Source organism: Boleophthalmus pectinirostris, unplaced genomic scaffold (genome assembly GCF_026225935.1).
Source record: "Boleophthalmus pectinirostris isolate CB_2022bp ecotype Guang Dong unplaced genomic scaffold, ASM2622593v1 HiC_scaffold_9, whole genome shotgun sequence".
Taxonomy (NCBI): domain Eukaryota; kingdom Metazoa; phylum Chordata; class Actinopteri; order Gobiiformes; family Gobiidae; genus Boleophthalmus; species Boleophthalmus pectinirostris.
In genome coordinates, this window is record NW_026571541.1 from 38432495 (window position 1) to 38449994 (window position 17500).

General features: G+C 45.0%; 1 protein-coding gene across 1 annotated transcript in view; it reads right to left on the reverse strand.

Annotated features, from left to right (window-relative positions):
• LOC129412625 (latent-transforming growth factor beta-binding protein 4-like) overlaps positions 1–17500 on the reverse strand; it is a 112736-nt gene that overhangs the window by 16922 nt on the left and 78314 nt on the right. The window contains 13 exon segments of the mRNA XM_055166727.1: positions 9–137; positions 2398–2469; positions 2549–2903; positions 2905–3368; positions 3504–3635; positions 4891–5013; positions 9656–9778; positions 12995–13103; positions 13106–13128; positions 13778–13897; positions 14321–14440; positions 16161–16280; positions 16755–16868. Coding sequence (XP_055022702.1) covers positions 9–137; positions 2398–2469; positions 2549–2903; positions 2905–3368; positions 3504–3635; positions 4891–5013; positions 9656–9778; positions 12995–13103; positions 13106–13128; positions 13778–13897; positions 14321–14440; positions 16161–16280; positions 16755–16868 — 2004 coding nt within the window.

The following is a 17500-nucleotide window of genomic DNA, read 5'->3' on the forward strand; positions in this document are numbered from 1 at the left end:
GTAGTTACCTGAACACTCCAGCAGGGTGCGGTTGTAGGTGTAGCCGCTGGGGCAGTAGCAGCTGAACCCAGGGATGTTGTTCACACAAACTCCACTTTTACAAACCTCAGGACCAAAACGCTTACACTCATCCACATCTGAAACAGAACCAGAACCAGGACTAAACTACAGTCCCTGACAAAAGTCTTGTCATTTATCCATTTTGTAGAAACAAAATCTTATAACCTGACTTTAAATTAATCAATTGGTTTTAGAAATGTCTCATATGAAGCTAAAACCCTCCCAAATTATGCTCAATAAACTAAAATAAATTTGCTTCACTGAAGAAAGATTGATCATTTAATGAACACAGAAAGGTCAGATTTTGGCAAGACAAAAGTCTTGTGGCCTTGTCATATGATGCACCAATCCTAGATTACAGCCTCACCTGTGATCAGTTACTGATCAATCAGTTAGTGTTTGTGTATAAAAAGAACCCAGCAGAACCAGACCTTCACATCAACTGCAACTTGACCTCTGACAACATGCCTAAGATCCACCCTGAGACCAAAGCCTTAATTATCAAGAGGCTGAAGACCAGATCCACTGCTGAGGTGGTGACACCTTCAATGTGTCTCAGCGTCAAGTACAAAGAAGAAGAAAAAGATCTGAAATGACTGGAGATGTTTTTGACAAGCCCAGGTCCAGCAGACGCCGCAAGACAACTGCTCGGGAGGACCGTTTGTTGATTTGAAAATCCAAGGCCCCTTTTCCACTGCAGCAGACTCCACCAGGCCTGGTCACCTCAAGTCCCTGTGTCAACCACAACAGTTTGTAGAATTCTGTCTGGAAATGGCCTCCATGGTCGAATCAGTGCACAGAAACCAGCACTAAACAAAAGGCAATTAAAAAACCGTGTGGCATTTGCCAAGGCCCACAGCCTGATAAAAGGATGGACACTGGAAAAGTGGCAGAAGGTGGATTTCTCAGATGAATCCTCGGTTGAATTACATCACAGTCGCCGCAAATATTGCAGGAGACCTACTGGAGCCACATGGATCCAAGATTCACCCAGAAAACAGTTAAGTTTGGTGGTGGAAAAATCCTGGTCTGTGGTTCCATCCAGTCTGGGGGTGTGTGAGACATTTGCAGGGTGGAAGGCAAATATCAATAACCTAAAATATCAAGAAGTATTAGCTCCTCTTACATTCCCAACCATAAAAGGGTCAGATTTTGCAGCAGGATGGTGCTCCATCACATACTTCTATCTCTACATCAAAGTTTGTCAAGGTGAAGAAGATCAAGGTGCTCCAGGACTGACCAGTCCAGTCACCAGACATGAACATCACTGAGCAGGTCTGGGGTAGAATGAAAGAGGAAACATGGAAGACAAAACCAAAGAATCTTGATGAACTCTGGGAGGCTGTAAGACGCTTTCTTTACTATTCCTGATGACTTCATCAACAAACTGTATGAATCATTGTTGAACCACATGGATGTGTCCTTCAAGCTCATGGAGTCATACAAGATATTAAATCTGGATCTCACAGCACCACTACTTCATTCACTGACGTTATGCAACATATTTTTGTATTTGAAGTAAATTAATTTGTTCAATTTTCTGTAGGCGACAAAAAAACTTTTGTCTTGCCAAAATCTGACCTTTCTGTGTTCATTAAATGATCAATGTTTCTTCAGTGAAGCAAATTTATTTTAGTTTATTGATCATAATTTGGGAGGGTTTAGCTTCATATGAGACATTTCTAAAACCAATCGATTCATTTAAAGTCAGGTTATAAACTTTTGTTTCTACAAAATGGATAAACGACAAGACTTTTGTCAGGGACTGTAGGACTAAACCAGGACTGAACCAGATCTAAACCAGGACTAAACCAGGACTGAACCAGATCTAAACCAGGACTAAACCAGGACTGAACCAGATCTAAACCAGGACTGAACCAGGACTGAACCAGGACTAAACCAGGACTGAACCAGGACTGAACCAGGTCTAAACCAGGACTAAACCAGGATGAACCAGGACTGAACCAGGTCTAAACCAGGACTAAACCAGGACTGAACCAGGACTAAAACCAGACTGAAACCAGGACTGAACCAGGACTAAACCAGGACTAAACCAGACTGAACCAGACTGAACCAGGTCTAAACCAGGACTAAACCAGGACTGAACCAGGACTGAACCAGGTCTAAACCAGGACTAAACCAGGACTGAACCAGGACTCAACCAGGTCTAAACTAGGACTGAACCAGGTCTAAACCAGGACTAAACCAGGTCTAAACCAGGACTGAATCAGGACTGAACCAGGTCTAAACCAGGACTGAACCAGGACTGAACCAGGTCTAAACCAGGACTAAACCAGGACTAAACCAGAACTGAACCAGGACTAAACAGAGACTGACCTGTGTAGTCGAAGGCTCCGGGTCCGGTGGTCACGTATCCTCGGCCGTTTGGACACAGACTCCGGAACTCGTCTGAATTACAAACATTAAAAAAAAGGCCAAATAAATTGTGAACTTTGTCGCTCTTGCGTTGAACGGGACTCGGTCTCACCTGTGTGTGGGAGGGGACAGGTGTGGTACACGCAGCCCCGCCCCCAGCCCCGCCCCTCCGTACAGCAGCACTCCTGAGCCGTCGTGTTGGACGAGAGGACACTGCAGACGCCGCTGTCCAGGTCGTAATAACACTCGCGCAGCTCCCCACGGCCACCGAGGGGCAGAGGGGAGGCGTCTGGGGAGAGGGAGGAGGGGCCAGGGACCGAGGGGGAGGAGCCAGAGACGGAGGGGGAGGAGCCAGAGACAGGTGGGGAGGCGCGTGAAACTGAGGGGGACGAGCCGGAAGCGGAGGAGGAAGCGTCTGGGGAGTGGGAGGAAGGGGAGGAGCGAGAGACGGAAGGGGAGGAGCCTGCAGAGGAGTGGGAGGAGCCAGAAGCAGAGGAGGAAGCGTCTGGGGAGTGTGAGGAAGGAGAGGAGCGAGAGACAAACGGCGAGGAACCTGCAGAGGAGGAGGCGTCTGGGGAGTGGGAGGATGGGGAGGAGCCTCTGGCAGAAGGGGAGGAGCCTGCAGAGGAGTGGGAGGAGCCTGTAGAAGAGGGGGAGGAGCCAGAAACAGAGGAGGAAGCGTCTGGGGAGAGGGAGGAGCTTGAGTGGGAAGTGCGTTGAGACGGAGGAAGAGGAGCCTGAAGAGACAGAGGGGGAGGAGCCTCTGGCAGAAGGGGAGGAGCCTGAAGAGACAGAGGGGGAGGAGCCTCTGGCAGAAGAGGAGGAGCCTGTAGAGGAGTGGGAGGAGCCTGTAGAGGAGTGGGAAGAGCCTGTAGAGGAGGAGGAGCTTGAAGAGGAGGCGTGGTCAGAGGTAGAGGCCAATGCTGGAGATGCTGTAACGAGAAACATAACAGTGACTAAACAAAGGACAGACTCTTCTCTCTAAACTCCAGTAGTAGTTGTGTCAGATGCCCTCCCCGTGTGTGTCAGACGCCCTCCCCGTGAGTCAGATGCCCTCCCTCACTCACCCACACACTCTCCAGTGGGGGACACGGTGAATCCGGGCCGACAGAGGCTGAGGCAGCGGAAAGAGCCGATGGTGTTTTCACAGCGCCGAGACCCGCAGACCGAACCCTGAGACGCGACGCACTCGTCCACATCTGTGTGAGGAACAAAAAAAACACCGGATCACAGCGGGTCAAAGGTCAGAGACAGAGCATGGAAACCCAACAGAAGTCCAACGGGTTTGGCCGGACTTGGACAAATATTTAGAGCTTAAGTTTGGGATCAGGTTGGACTCGGACACATCAGCGCGATAAAACGTTTCAAATGTAAAATTAAAAATACAACACCGGGATTTTTCAGTCTTAAACAATTTTTAAACGTGCATCAAAAAGTGCACATCACAGACACGAGGAGAATCTGATGAGACTTAAAATCTCCGATCTCACAGACTGCAGTGGGATCTGTGTGTGGGGCTGTGAGGCTGTGATGGCGTCAGCTGTTTCCTGTCTCCAGTAAAACCAGTCGCTCTGAGTCTCTGAAGTGTCAAAGATCAGACTCTGCACTTCTAGTTTAGATCCAAATCCAAACTGTGTTATTGTTATTTGTGAAATGTGGAGCAAAAACTTCAGATACAGAATTTTTAAAGCATAAAAGATAGATAAAGGAGATAAAGTCCTGGGGAAGTTGAGTCACTGTGGAGAATCTGCATCTTCAGTTCAATCCGTGTGCTGTGTGGAAACACACAAACAGACACACGTGAGGAACTACTCCCACCTTTTTACTTTTAAATAACACAAAAAACTGGACTCACAGCCCAGACATTTTGTGGATTGACGTAGTTATTTACAGAGGGTAAATTATGTGGATGAGACGCTGCACTTTATGAGAGTTGAGGAATAAAGTCTTGTCATTATTTTCTCTACATCCTGAGTTTGTATTTTGTGTCTGTGTCCGTTAGAAGAACACAAACAAATATCCTCAGTGTGTCACTGGACCTGTGGAAATAGTGTGATTTTAATTGTGTCGGGTTTGGTCGGACTCGGACATAGATCAGAGTATTACCCCGACAGAGGCTCCTCTCGGTGGGTCAGAGTCGGGGTCAGGGTCAGAGTCGGGGTCAGGGGTCAGAGTCGGGGTCAGGGGTCAGAGTCGGGGTCAGGGGTCGGGGGTCAGGGGGTCAGAGTCATCTACCCAGACAGTCGGGGTCTCCTCTCGGTGGGGTCAGAGTCGGGGTCAGAGTCGGGTCAGAGTCGGGGTCAGGGGTCAGAGTCGGGGTCAGAGTCGGGTCAGAGTATTACCCAGACAGTGGCTCCTCTCGGGGGTCAGAGTCGGGGTCAGGGGTCAGGGGTCAGAGGGTCAGGGGTCAGAGTCGGGGTCTGGGGTCAGGGGTCAGAGGTCAGAGAGTATTACCCAGACAGTGGCTCCTCTCGGGGCTGGGGCTGTAGCCTCGGTCACACACACAGTGATAGGAGCCGTCAGAGTTCACACAGCGACCCCCTTCACACACGCCCGACCTCTGACACTCGTCTACGTCTGACACACAGAGAGAGATACAGCAGTACTTTAAGACCTGTGCAGTACACAGTAGTATTATACAGTACACAGTAGTATTGTAGTAGTGTGTATTGTACTAGTGTGTATTGTACTAGTGTGTATTGTACTAGTGTGTATTGTACTAGTGTGTATTGTAGTAGTGTGTATTGCAGTAGTGTGTATTGTACTAGTGTGTATTGTACTAGTGTGTATTGTAGTAGTGTGTATTACTAGTGTGTATTGTAGTGTGTATTGTACTAGTGTGTATTGTACTAGTGTGTATTGTACTAGTGTGTATTGTATAGTGTGTACTAGTGTGTATTGTACTAGTGTGTATTGCAGTAGTGTGTATTGTACTAGTGTGTATTTGTACTAGTGTGTATTGTGTGTAAGTGTGTATTGTATGTGTGTATTGTACTAGTGTGTATTGCAGTAGTGTGTATTGTACTAGTGTGTATTGTACTAGTGTGTATTGCAGTAGTGTGTATTGTAGTAGTGTGTATTGTACTAGTGTGTATTGTAGTAGTGTGTATTGTACTAGTGTGTATTGTACTAGTGTGTATTGCAGTAGTGTGTATTGTACTAGTGTGTATTGTACTAGTGTGTATTGTACTAGTGTGTATTGCACTAGTGGTGTATTGTGTGTGTTTTGTATTGTGTATTGTACTAGTGTGTATTGTACTAGTGTGTATTGCAGTAGTGTGTATTGTACTAGTGTGTATTGTACTAGTGTGTATTGTACTAGTGTGTATTGTACTAGTGTGTATTGTACTAGTGTGTATTGTACTAGTGTGTATTGTAGTGTGTATTGTACTAGTGTGTATTGTAGTAGTTGTACTAGTGTGTATTGTGTATTGTACTAGTGTGTATTGTACTAGTGTGTATTGTACTAGTGTGTATTGTACTAGTGTGTATTGTACTAGTGTGTATTGTACTAGTGTGTATTGCAGTAGTGTGTATTGTACTAGTGTGTATTGTACTAGTGTGTATTGTACTAGTGTGTATTGTACTAGTGTGTATTGTAGTAGTGTGTATTGTACTAGTGTGTATTGTACTAGTGTGTATTGTACTAGTGTGTATTGCAGTAGTGTGTATTGTACTAGTGTGTATTGCAGTAGTGTGTATTGTGTATGTGTATTGTAGTGTGTGTGTGTACTAGTGTGTATTGTACTAGTGTGTATTGTACTAGTGTGTATTGTAGTATTGTGTGTATTGTACTAGTGTGTATTGTAGTAGTGTGTATTGTACTAGTGTGTATTGTACTAGTGTATTGTATTGTGTAGTATTGTATTGCTAGTGTGTATTGTACTAGTGTGTATTGCAGTAGTGTGTATTGCACTAGTGTGTATTGCAGTAGTGTGTATTGTACTAGTGTGTATTGTACTAGTGTGTATTGTACTAGTGTGTATTGTATTGCAGTATTGTGTGTATTGTACAGTGTGTATTGTACTAGTGTGTATTGTAGTGTGTATTGCTAGTGTGTATTGTACTAGTGTGTATTGCAGTAGTGTGTATTGTACTAGTGTGTATTGTAGTAGTGTGTATTGTACTAGTGTGTATTGCAGTAGTGTGTATTGTGCTAGTGTGTATTGTAGTAGTGTGTATTGTAGTAGTGTGTATTGTACTAGTGTGTATTGCAGTAGTGTGTATTGTACTAGTGTGTATTGTACTAGTGTGTATTGTACTAGTGTGTATTGTACTAGTGTGTATTGTACTAGTGTGTATTGCAGTAGTGTGTATTGTACTAGTGTGTATTGTACTAGTGTGTATTGTACTAGTGTGTAGTGTGTATTGTACTAGTGTGTATTGTACAGTGTGTGTATTGTACTAGTGTGTGTATTGTACTAGTGTGTATTGTAGTAGTGTGTATTGTACTAGTGTGTATATTGTACTAGTGTGTATTGCAGTAGTGTGTATTGTACTAGTGTGTATTGTAACTAGTGTGTATTGTACTAGTGTGTATTGCAGTAGTGTATTGTACTAGTGTGTGTTTGTAGTTGTGTATTGTAGTAGTGTGTATTGTACTAGTGTGTATTGTATAGTACTAGTGTGTATTGTAGTAGTGTGTATTGTACTAGTGTGTATTGTGTAGTTGTGTGTAGTGTGTATTGTAGTAGTGTGTATTGTACTAGTGTGTATTGTATGTGTGTATTGTACTAGTGTGTATTGTAGTAGTGTGTATTGTAGTAGTGTGTATTGTACTAGTGTGTATTGCTAGTGTGTAGTGTGTATTGTACTAGTGTGTATTGTACTAGTAGTGTGTATTGTACTAGTGTGTATTGTACTAGTGTGTATTGTGTGTGTATTGTACTAGTGTGTATTGTAGTAGTGTGTATTGTACTAGTGTGTATTGTAAGTAGTGTGTATTGTATTGTACTAGTGTGTATTGCAGTGTGTATTGTGTGTATTTACTAGTGTGTATTGTACTAGTGTGTATTGTGTAGTGTGTATTGTAGTAGTGTGTATTGTATTGTGTGTGTATTGTAGTAGTGTATTGTGTATTGTACTAGTGTGTATTGCAGTAGTGTGTATTGTACTAGTGTGTATTGTAGTAGTGTGTATTGTGTATTGCTAGTGTGTATTGTAGTGTGTGTATTGTACTAGTGTGTATTGTAGTAGTGTATTGTACTAGTGTGTATTGTGTATTGTATGTGTATTGTACTAGTGTGTATTGTAGTAGTGTGTATGTGTACTAGTGTGTATGTGTACTAGTGTGTATTGTAGTAGTGTGTATTGCAGTATTGTACTAGTGTGTATTGCAGTAGTGTGTATTGTATTGTACTAGTGTGTATTGTACTAGTGTGTATTGTACTAGTGTGTATTGTACTAGTGTGTAGTAGTAGTGTGTTATGTGTATTGTGTGTATATGTACTAGTGTGTATTGTAGTAGTGTGTACTGTGTGTAGTAGTGTGTATTGTACTAGTGTGTATAGTGTGTATAGTGTGTATTGTACTAGTGTGTATTGTATTGTACTAGTGTGTATTGTACTAGTGTGTATTGTACAGTAGTGTGTATTGTACTAGTGTGTATTGTACTAGTGTGTGTATTGCAGTAGTGTGTATTGTACTAGTGTGTATTGTACTAGTGTGTATTGCAGTAGTGTGTATTGTAGTGTGTATTGTAGTGTGTAGTGTGTATTGTAGTAGTGTGTATTGTACTAGTGTGTATTGTAGTAGTGTGTATTGTAGTAGTGTGTATGTACTGTAGTACTAGTGTGTATTGTACTAGTGTGTATTGTAGTAGTGTGTATTGTAGTAGTGTGTATTGTACTAGTGTGTATTGTACTAGTGTGTATTGCAGTAGTGTGTATTGTACTAGTGTGTATTGCAGTAGTGTGTATTGTACTAGTGTGTATTGCAGTAGTGTGTATTGCAGTAGTGTGTATTGTTACTAGTGTATTGTAGTGTGTATTGTAGTGTGTATTGTACTAGTGTGTATATTGTACTAGTGTGTATTGTAGTAGTGTGTATGTACTAGTGTGTAGTAGTGTGTGTATTACTAGTGTAGTGTGTATTGTACTAGTGTGTATTGTGTATGTGTACTAGTGTGTATTGTACTAGTGTGTATTGTAGTAGTGTGTATTGTACTAGTGTGTATTGTACTAGTGTGTATTGCAGTAGTGTGTATTGTAGTGTGTATTGTAGTGTAGTGTGTTATTGTACTAGTGTGTATTGCAGTAGTGTGTATTGTATAGTGTGTATTGCAGTAGTGTGTATTGCAGTAGTGTGTATAGTACTAGTGTGTATTGTAGTAGTGTGTATTGCAGTGTGTATTGTAGTGTATTGTACTAGTGTGTATTGTACTAGTGTGTATTGTACTAGTGTGTATTGTACTAGTGTGTATTGTATTGTGTATTGTAGTGTGTATTGTACTAGTGTGTATAGTGTATAGTGTGTAGTGTGTATTGTACTAGTGTGTATTGTACTAGTGTGTATTGTAGTGTGTATTGCAGTAGTGTGTATTTGTACTAGTGTGTATTGTACTAGTGTGTATTGTAGTAGTGTGTATTGTAGTGTGTATTGTACTAGTGTAGTAGTGTGTATTGTAGTAGTGTGTATTGTAGTAGTGTGTATGTAGTGTGTAGTGTGTATTGTAGTGTGTGTGTACTAGTGTGTAGTATTGTATTGTACTAGTGTGTATTGTACTAGTGTGTATTGTAGTAGTGTGTATTGTATAGTGTGTGTGTATGTGTATTGTACTAGTGTGTATTGTATAGTGTGTGTATTGTACTAGTGTGTATTGTACTAGGTGTATTGTACGTATTGTGTGTATTGTACTAGTGTGTATTGTACTAGTGTGTATTGTAGTAGTGTGTATTGTGTGTGTATTCAGTATCTACTAGTGTGTATTGCAGTAGTGTGTATTGTTAGTGTGTGTAGTGTATAGTGTGTACTAGTGTGTGTATTGTACAGTGTGTATTGTACTAGTGTGTATTGTAGTGTGTATTGCACTAGTGTGTATTGGTGTGTATTGTACTAGTGTGGTATTTGTATAGTGTGTATTGCAGTAGTGTGTATTGTACTAGTGTGTATTGTACTAGTGTGTATTGTTGTGTGTGTATTGTACTAGTGTGTATTGTAGTGTGTATTGTACTAGTGTGTATTGTACTAGTGTGTGTATTGTACTAGTGTGTATTGTCACCGTTGCAGCTGGTGTTGCTGTGGCTCAGGATGAAGCCTTGAGGACAGACGCAGGAGAAGGAGCCTGGAGTGTTTATACAGTCTCCTCCAGAGCACAGCGCCCCCTGCTGGCACTCGTCTATATCTGAGGGACAAACAGAGAACCTGATAGAGAACAGTCTCCACCTCAGCCCTGTGACCCACACGCAGCCGACAGGAGCCGACAGGAGCCGACAGGAGCCGACAGGAGCCGACAGGAGCCGACAGGAGGTGACAGGAGCGGACAGGGAGCGGACAGGAGGTGACAGGAGCAGGACAGGAGCCAGTGACAGGAGCAGACAGGAGTGACAGGAGCAGACAGGAGCCGACAGGAGCCGACAGGAGCCGACAGGAGCCGACAGGAGCCAGACAGGAGGTGACAGGAGCCAGACAGGAAGTGACAGGAGCAGACAGGAGGTGACAGGAGCAGACAGGAGCAGACAGACAGGAGCAGACAGGAGCAGACAGGAGCAGGAGGTGACAGGAGCTGACAGGAGCAGACAGGAGGTGACAGGAGCAGACAGGAGCAGACAGGAGGCGACAGGAGCAGACAGGAGCCGACAGGAGGCGAGGAGGCGGACAGGAGGTGACAGGAGCGGACAGGACGGACAGGAGGTAACAGGAGGACAGGAGGTGACAGGACCAGACAGGAGTGACAGGAGCCGACAGGAGCCGACAGGAGCGACAGGAGCAGACAGGAGTGACAGGAGGTGACAGGAGCAGACAGGAGGTGACAGGAGGTGACAGGAGCAGACAGGAGGTGACAGGACAGGAGGTGACAGGAGCAGACAGGAGGTGACAGGAGCAGACAGGAGGTGACAGGAGCAGACAGGAGTGACAGGAGGTGACAGGAGGTGACAGGAGGTGACAGGAGCAGACAGGAGCAGACAGGAGCAGGAGCAGGACAGGTGACAGGAGCAGGACAGGAGCAGACAGGAGCAGACAGGAGCAGACAGGAGGTGACAGGAGCAGACAGGAGGTGACAGGAGCAGACAGGAGCAGACAGGAGGACAGGACAGGAGGTGACAGGAGCAGACAGGAGGGACAGGAGGTGACAGGAGCGGACAGGAGGTGACAGGAGGTGACAGGAGGTGACAGGAGCAGACAGGAGGTGACAGGAGCAGACAGGAGGTGACAGGAGCAGACAGGAGCAGACAGGAGCAGACAGGAGGTGACAGGAGGTGACAGGAGCAGACAGGAGGTGACAGGAGCAGACAGGAGGTGACAGGAGCAGACAGGAGCAGGAGGTGACAGGAGCAGGAGCAGGACAGGAGGTGAGGAGCAGAGCAGACAGGAGCAGGAGCAGGAGGTGACAGGAGCAGACAGGAGTGACAGGAGGCAGGACAGGAGCAGACAGGAGGAGCAGGACAGGAGGTGACAGGAGCAGACAGGAGTGACAGGAGCAGACAGGAGCAGGACAGGAGCAGGACAGGAGGTGACAGGAGCAGACAGGAGGTGGCAGGAGCAGGACAGGAGGTGACAGGAGGTGACAGACAGGAGGTGACAGGAGCAGACAGGAGGTGACAGACAGGAGGTGACAGGAGCAGACAGGAGCGGACAGGAGAGGGTTCAGGTTCAGATATTATTTGTGGCCTGTTGTATCGAGGCCACGTCCTGAAAAAAACTCAAACATAAGAAATAAAGATGTTTTATCATTTTGGTCTGTTACGTGTCCTGTAAACCCTCTACCCCAAAGTGAGTCAAAATCAAATTCACAGAGGCCAAAATTAAAAACTGGGACTAAGTCGTGGGCCAGACTAAATATTTATAGAAAAAAAATTCAGCATCTGGTCTCGGTCAAGCAGAAGTAAACAACAAGGCCAAAAATTCAAGTTAATTCATCTGATATAAAAGTGTATTGAACAGATACATATGTACTCTAGTTTATCAAACTGTTGACCTTTTTTCTGGACCATTTTTGGTTCTAAAGTTCCATCTGTTTTAAACAGACCATGAATGAAACATGGAACAAAAATTATTTCCCAAATTTCAAAGACCCAAAAATCATGTAAATAAATGTTTGTATTTCATCATATCTTGTGTTATTCCATCTTTGAACTGTTGATGAAGGGACAGGATTTTAAAAAAAAAAAAGTATTTAAAATGATAAAAATGTTCTTGGAAGGACTGACATATTTTATAGAAATAGTTTCTTTCATTTTGAAGTAATATTAAAGTTTTCAGAAGAAAAAAGTGACAAATGATGTAAAATCCTGCACCTTCTACTTGTTTGTACAATTTTCCCTCCGTTACTTTTCCCTCCGTTACCATGAACTTTCTTAATAAAAAATCTCATGAGTCAAAAAGTCAAGAGGTTTTTCAACCTAATCTTGTACCATATGGTAGAAAACTATATGAAGCAAATATTCAAACCAGTTTGTTAAGGATATGGAAGTGAGAACCAAGAGTTATCACTGTTTGGATTTATTGACCAAAAAGTGCTGCATATTTCATTCCCTCCGTTACTGACATGAGTTTTTACATTTTTTGTCTTGAACTTGAAAGAATCTCACAGGTTTAACTTGACCCTGTTGGAGTGTAACTCTTTCCTACATTCTGATACTTTACTTATTTCAATAGTTCCTCTAGTTTCTGAATAAGAGACATTTGAATGTCAAAAATCTGACCCTGTTTCCTCGTTAAACACTTGACCAAACTCATCTGCAGGTTTTCTCTTCTTTGTAGATATAATGTTAAACCTTTTCTTATTCAAATAAATGTTCAATAATATTTTTGCTTAAACACTGAATCCAGAACAAACAGAACATAAAATAATAACAACATTTTAAATAAATAATGTGTCTATAGTTGATCTGTGTGCAGTGGGCAGGCTCTAATACAGATTTAATATAATCTCGTGGGCCAAATTTCTCACCTGTACCTGTGCCCTGTGCCCTGTGACCTCTGTGCCCTCTGTGACCTCTGTGCCCTCGTGCCTCTGTGACTCTGTGACCTCTGTGCCCTCTGTGACCTCTGTGCCCTCTGTGCCCTCTGTGCCTCTGTGCCTGTGACCTCTGTGACCTCTGTGACCTCTGTGCCCTCTGTGACCTCTGTGCCCTCTGTGCTCTGTGTCTGTGACCTCTGTGACCTCTGTGCCTCTGTGCCCTGTGCCCTCTGTGCCCTGTGACCTCTGTGCCTCTGTGACCTCTGTGCCCTCTGTGCCCCTGTGACCTCTGTGACTGTGCCCTCTGTGCCTCTGTGCCTCTGTCTGCCCTCTGTGCCTCTGTGCCTCTGTGACCTCTGTCCTCTGTGTCTGTGACCTCTGTGCACCTCTGTGACTCTGTGACAGTCCACCTGTGCTGTGCCCTCTGTAGCCTGTGACCTGTGCAGCTGCGTCCTGGTCCTGGTCTGTATCCTGCAGCACAGTCACATTTGAAGGAGCCCAGAGAGTTTATACAGACTCTGTGAGACGGACACGACCGGGGAGCGGGGAGGAGGAGAGACACTCGTCTACGTCTGAAACAGAAACAACAGAGAGACTGAGGAGACGTGTGACAGAGAGAGAGAATCATTTAGAGCAGGAGGAGGAGTCCTTCTCATCTGACTCTGACAGTCTCGTGTCTGTGTCTGTGTGTGGGGCGTGTCTGTGTGGGGTGTGTCTGTGTGGGGGCGTGTCTGTGTGGGGGTGTGTCTGTGTGGGGGGCGTGTGTGTGTCTGTGTGGGGGCGTGTCCTGTGTCTGTGTGGGGGCGTGTCTGTGTCTGTGTGGGGGGCGTGTCTGTGTCTGTGTGGGGGCGTGTCTGTGTGTGTGGGGGTGTGTGTCTGTGTGGGGGGTGTCTGTGTGGGGGCTGTGTCTGTGTGTGTGGTCGTGTCTGTGTGTGGGGGCGTGTCTGTGTGTGGGCGTGTCTGTGTGTGGGGGGCGTGTCTGTGTGTGGGGCGTGTCTGTGTGGTGGTGTCGTGTCTGTGTGTGTGGGGCGTGTCTGTGTCTGTGTGGGGGCGTGTCTGTGTGTCTGTGTGTGTGTGTCGTGTGTGTGTGTGGGGCGTGTCTGTGTCTGTGTGGGGGCGTGTCTGTGTCTGTGTGTGGGGTGTCTGTGTCTGTGTGTGTGGGTGTCTGTGTCTGTGTCTGTGTGGGGGCGTGTCTGTGTGGGGGGCGTGTCCTTGTGTTACCGTGACAGGAGCCGTCTCGAGCGGTGTATCCGTGGTGACAGGACACACATCTGTACGAGCCCACAGAGTTCACACACATCTGTCCCGGACACTGAGACGGATCTGCACACTCGTCTACGTCTGAAACACACAAACACTGTCAATCCTCTCCTCCTTTCCTCATTTCTTTCTCTAATCCTCCTTTCTCCTCCGCTCCTCTCCTCCTTCTCTCCTCTGAGAAGGAACAGAGAAGGAAAGGAGGAGAGGAGCAGAGGAGGAGGCTCCTCTCCTCCTCCTTTCCTCCTCCTCCTCCTCTGCTCCTCCTCTTTTCCTTCTCTCCTCCTCTCCTCCTCCTTTCCACCTCTGCTCCTCTTCTCCTCCTTTCCTCCTCCTCTGCTCCTCTGCTCCTCTCCTCCTTCTTTCCTCTGTTCCTCCTCTGCTCCTGCTCTCCTGCTCTGTTCCACTTCCTCTCCTTCTTTTTTCCTCTGCTTCTCCTTTTTTCATCCTCCTCTCTCCTCCTCCTCTCCTCCTCTGCAGTAGTATTTGTGTGTGCCTGGTCCTCACCGGTGCAGACTCCGTTGACAGAGGTGTATCCTTCGGAGCAGGACACGCAGCTGTAGGATCCTTCAGAGTTCACACACGTCTGCCCAGGACACGGCCTCCTCTCCTCGCACTCGTCTATGTCTGAAAAACACCACACAATCACCACACAATCACGATACAATCACCACAAAATCACGACACGATCACCACACATCACCACATAAAACATAATCAACAATGATCACCACAATCACCACATCACCACATGATCACACACGATCACCACACAATCACCACATGATCAACACAATCACCACATGATCACCACAATCAACGACACAATCACCACACAATACACACACACACACACACACATCACGACAATCACCACACAATCACCACACAATCACCACACGATCACACACACCACACAAATCACGACAACAATCAACACAATACACACAATCAACACAATCATCACACAATCATCACACAATCAACACACAATCATCACACAATCATCAACACAATCACAACACAATCATCAACCAAACAATCACCACAATACCACACAATCACCACAATCACACACAATCACCACAAATCAATCACCCAAATCACGACAACACACAATCACACACAATCACAACCACCAAACACCCACACAACACACACACCACCACAGAATCACACACACACACATCACCACACAATCACCACAAAATCACGACACAATCACCACACAATCACCACAAAATCACCACACAATCACCACAAAATAATCCACAAAATCACCACACAATCACCACAAATCAATCACCACACATCACCACACAATCACCACAAAATCACCACAATCACCACACAATCACACACACACACACCACAATCACACAAATCACCACATCACCACACACATCACCACAAAATCACCACACATCACCACACAATCACCACAAAATCACGACACAATCACCACAAAATCACCACACAATCACCACACAATCACCACAAAATCACGACACAATCACCACAAATCACCACAAATCACCACACAATCACCACAAAATCACGACACAATCACCACAAAAATCACCACACAATCACCACACATCACCACACAATCAACACACACACATCACACACAAATCACCACAATCACCACACAATCACCACACAATCACGACACACAACATCACCACAAAATCACACAATCACCACACAATCACCACACAATCACCCACAAAATCACCACACAATCACACAAATCACACACACACAACACAATCACCACAAAATCACACACGATCACACACAATCACCACACAATCACCACACAATCACCACAAAATCACGACACGACACGACACGATCACGACACAATCACGTCACGATCACGACACAATAACGACACAATCACGACACAATAACGACACAGTCACGTCACAATCACCACAAAATCACAACACAATCACGTCACAACCACGACACAACCACGACACAATCGCGTCACAATCACCACAAAATCACGACACAATCATGAAGCCAAAGTCCAACCGAACGCACATGCACAGACGAAAAGAGACGAGGGAATATTTGAGAAAAACAAACTCCCTCTTTGAACAAAAATGGAGGTTTAGTGCATCATATACTTTTGTAATTAACTTGTATTAACTTGTTTTGGAGGGACAGTAGTTGTGGTAAATATGTATCATAATTTTACATGGGTTAAGACTTAAGTCTGTGGGAAAAAAGGTCGAAAGGAAAAGTGCAAAAATAGAGGAAGTATCTGTGATTAGTTAAACAGAATTCCTCTGTTTATGTCGTCAGCAGTAAAACTCTGTCGCTGGGCTTTAGTTACCGATGCACTGTCTGTTGCGGAGTCTGTATCCAATGCGACAGGACACACATCTGTACGAGCCCACAGAGTTCACACACATCTGTCCCGGGCACTGAGACGGATCTGCACACTCGTCTACGTCTGAAATACACAAACACACACACTAAGAATGCACTAAAAACACAAGAAGAACACAAGAAAAACACAAGAAGAACACACTAAGAACACAAGAAGAACACAAGAAAAACACATTAAGAACACATTTAGAACACACTAAGATCAGACTAAGAACACACTAAGATCAGACTAAGAACACACTAAGATCAGACTAAAAACACACTAAGATCAGACTAAGAACACACTAAGAAAGTGCTAAGAAGACCAAACTAAGAACATACTATGAAAGTACTCAGAACATAAGAACGCACTAAGAAAGAAGAAGAACACACTCAGAGCATAAGAACACACAGGCAGTGCCTATAATGAAACACACAGAACTGTTCAGTGTGAGGAGGCAACACTAAAGTGTTTAAACACTAAACCCCACCTGTCCTACGCTCAGGTGTGGTTGTTGTTGTTGTTGTATCCATGGCGACAGGTGCAGCGGTGACTTACCTGAGCAGGAGTTGTTGCTGAGGCGGTATCCGTGGCGACAGATGCAGCGGTAACTTCCTGGAGTATTTTCACATCGTCCGTTGGTGCAGGGCGCCTGACGACACTCGTCTATGTCTGAGGAAAAACATGTTCATCACCTTCACATGCAGAGACAAGTGCAGAGCACATCTGGACAGGTGCAGGGCACATCTGGACAGGTGCAAGGCACATCTGGACAGGTGCAGGCACACATCTGAACAGGTGCAAGGCACATCTGGACAGGTGCAGGGCCCCTGTAACACCGTAAACACATCACATCTGGACAGGTGCAGGCACATGGACAGGTCTGGACAGGTGCAGGGCTTTTGTAACACTGTAACTGTAAAACTGTTCATTCCTCTGGCTCTGACTCGGCTTGTTCTCTTTGTTTAGATTTGAGGATGGAGTTGCAGACGAGAGAGCAGCACAGGACCTCAGTCTGCTGTACATCTCCATCTAAAAACCTCGGGCCACTCCTTTGAGGAGAGATCTGAGCCAGAGAAAATAATTGTTTTGAGATGAAAGTTAAAAAGAGTATTTTTGTGGGGAAAGACACTCCCTCCTTGAACAGAAATAGAGACTCAGACATCATCTGTCTCCATCTACAACTTCATCCTCACACCTAAAACAAAGAGAACATCATGGCCCTGAATGTTTCGGATAATATGACCCCAAACTCGGTGTTTGTTTCAGTGTAGTTTCAGAGTAGTTAGCTCCTCCCTGCAGAC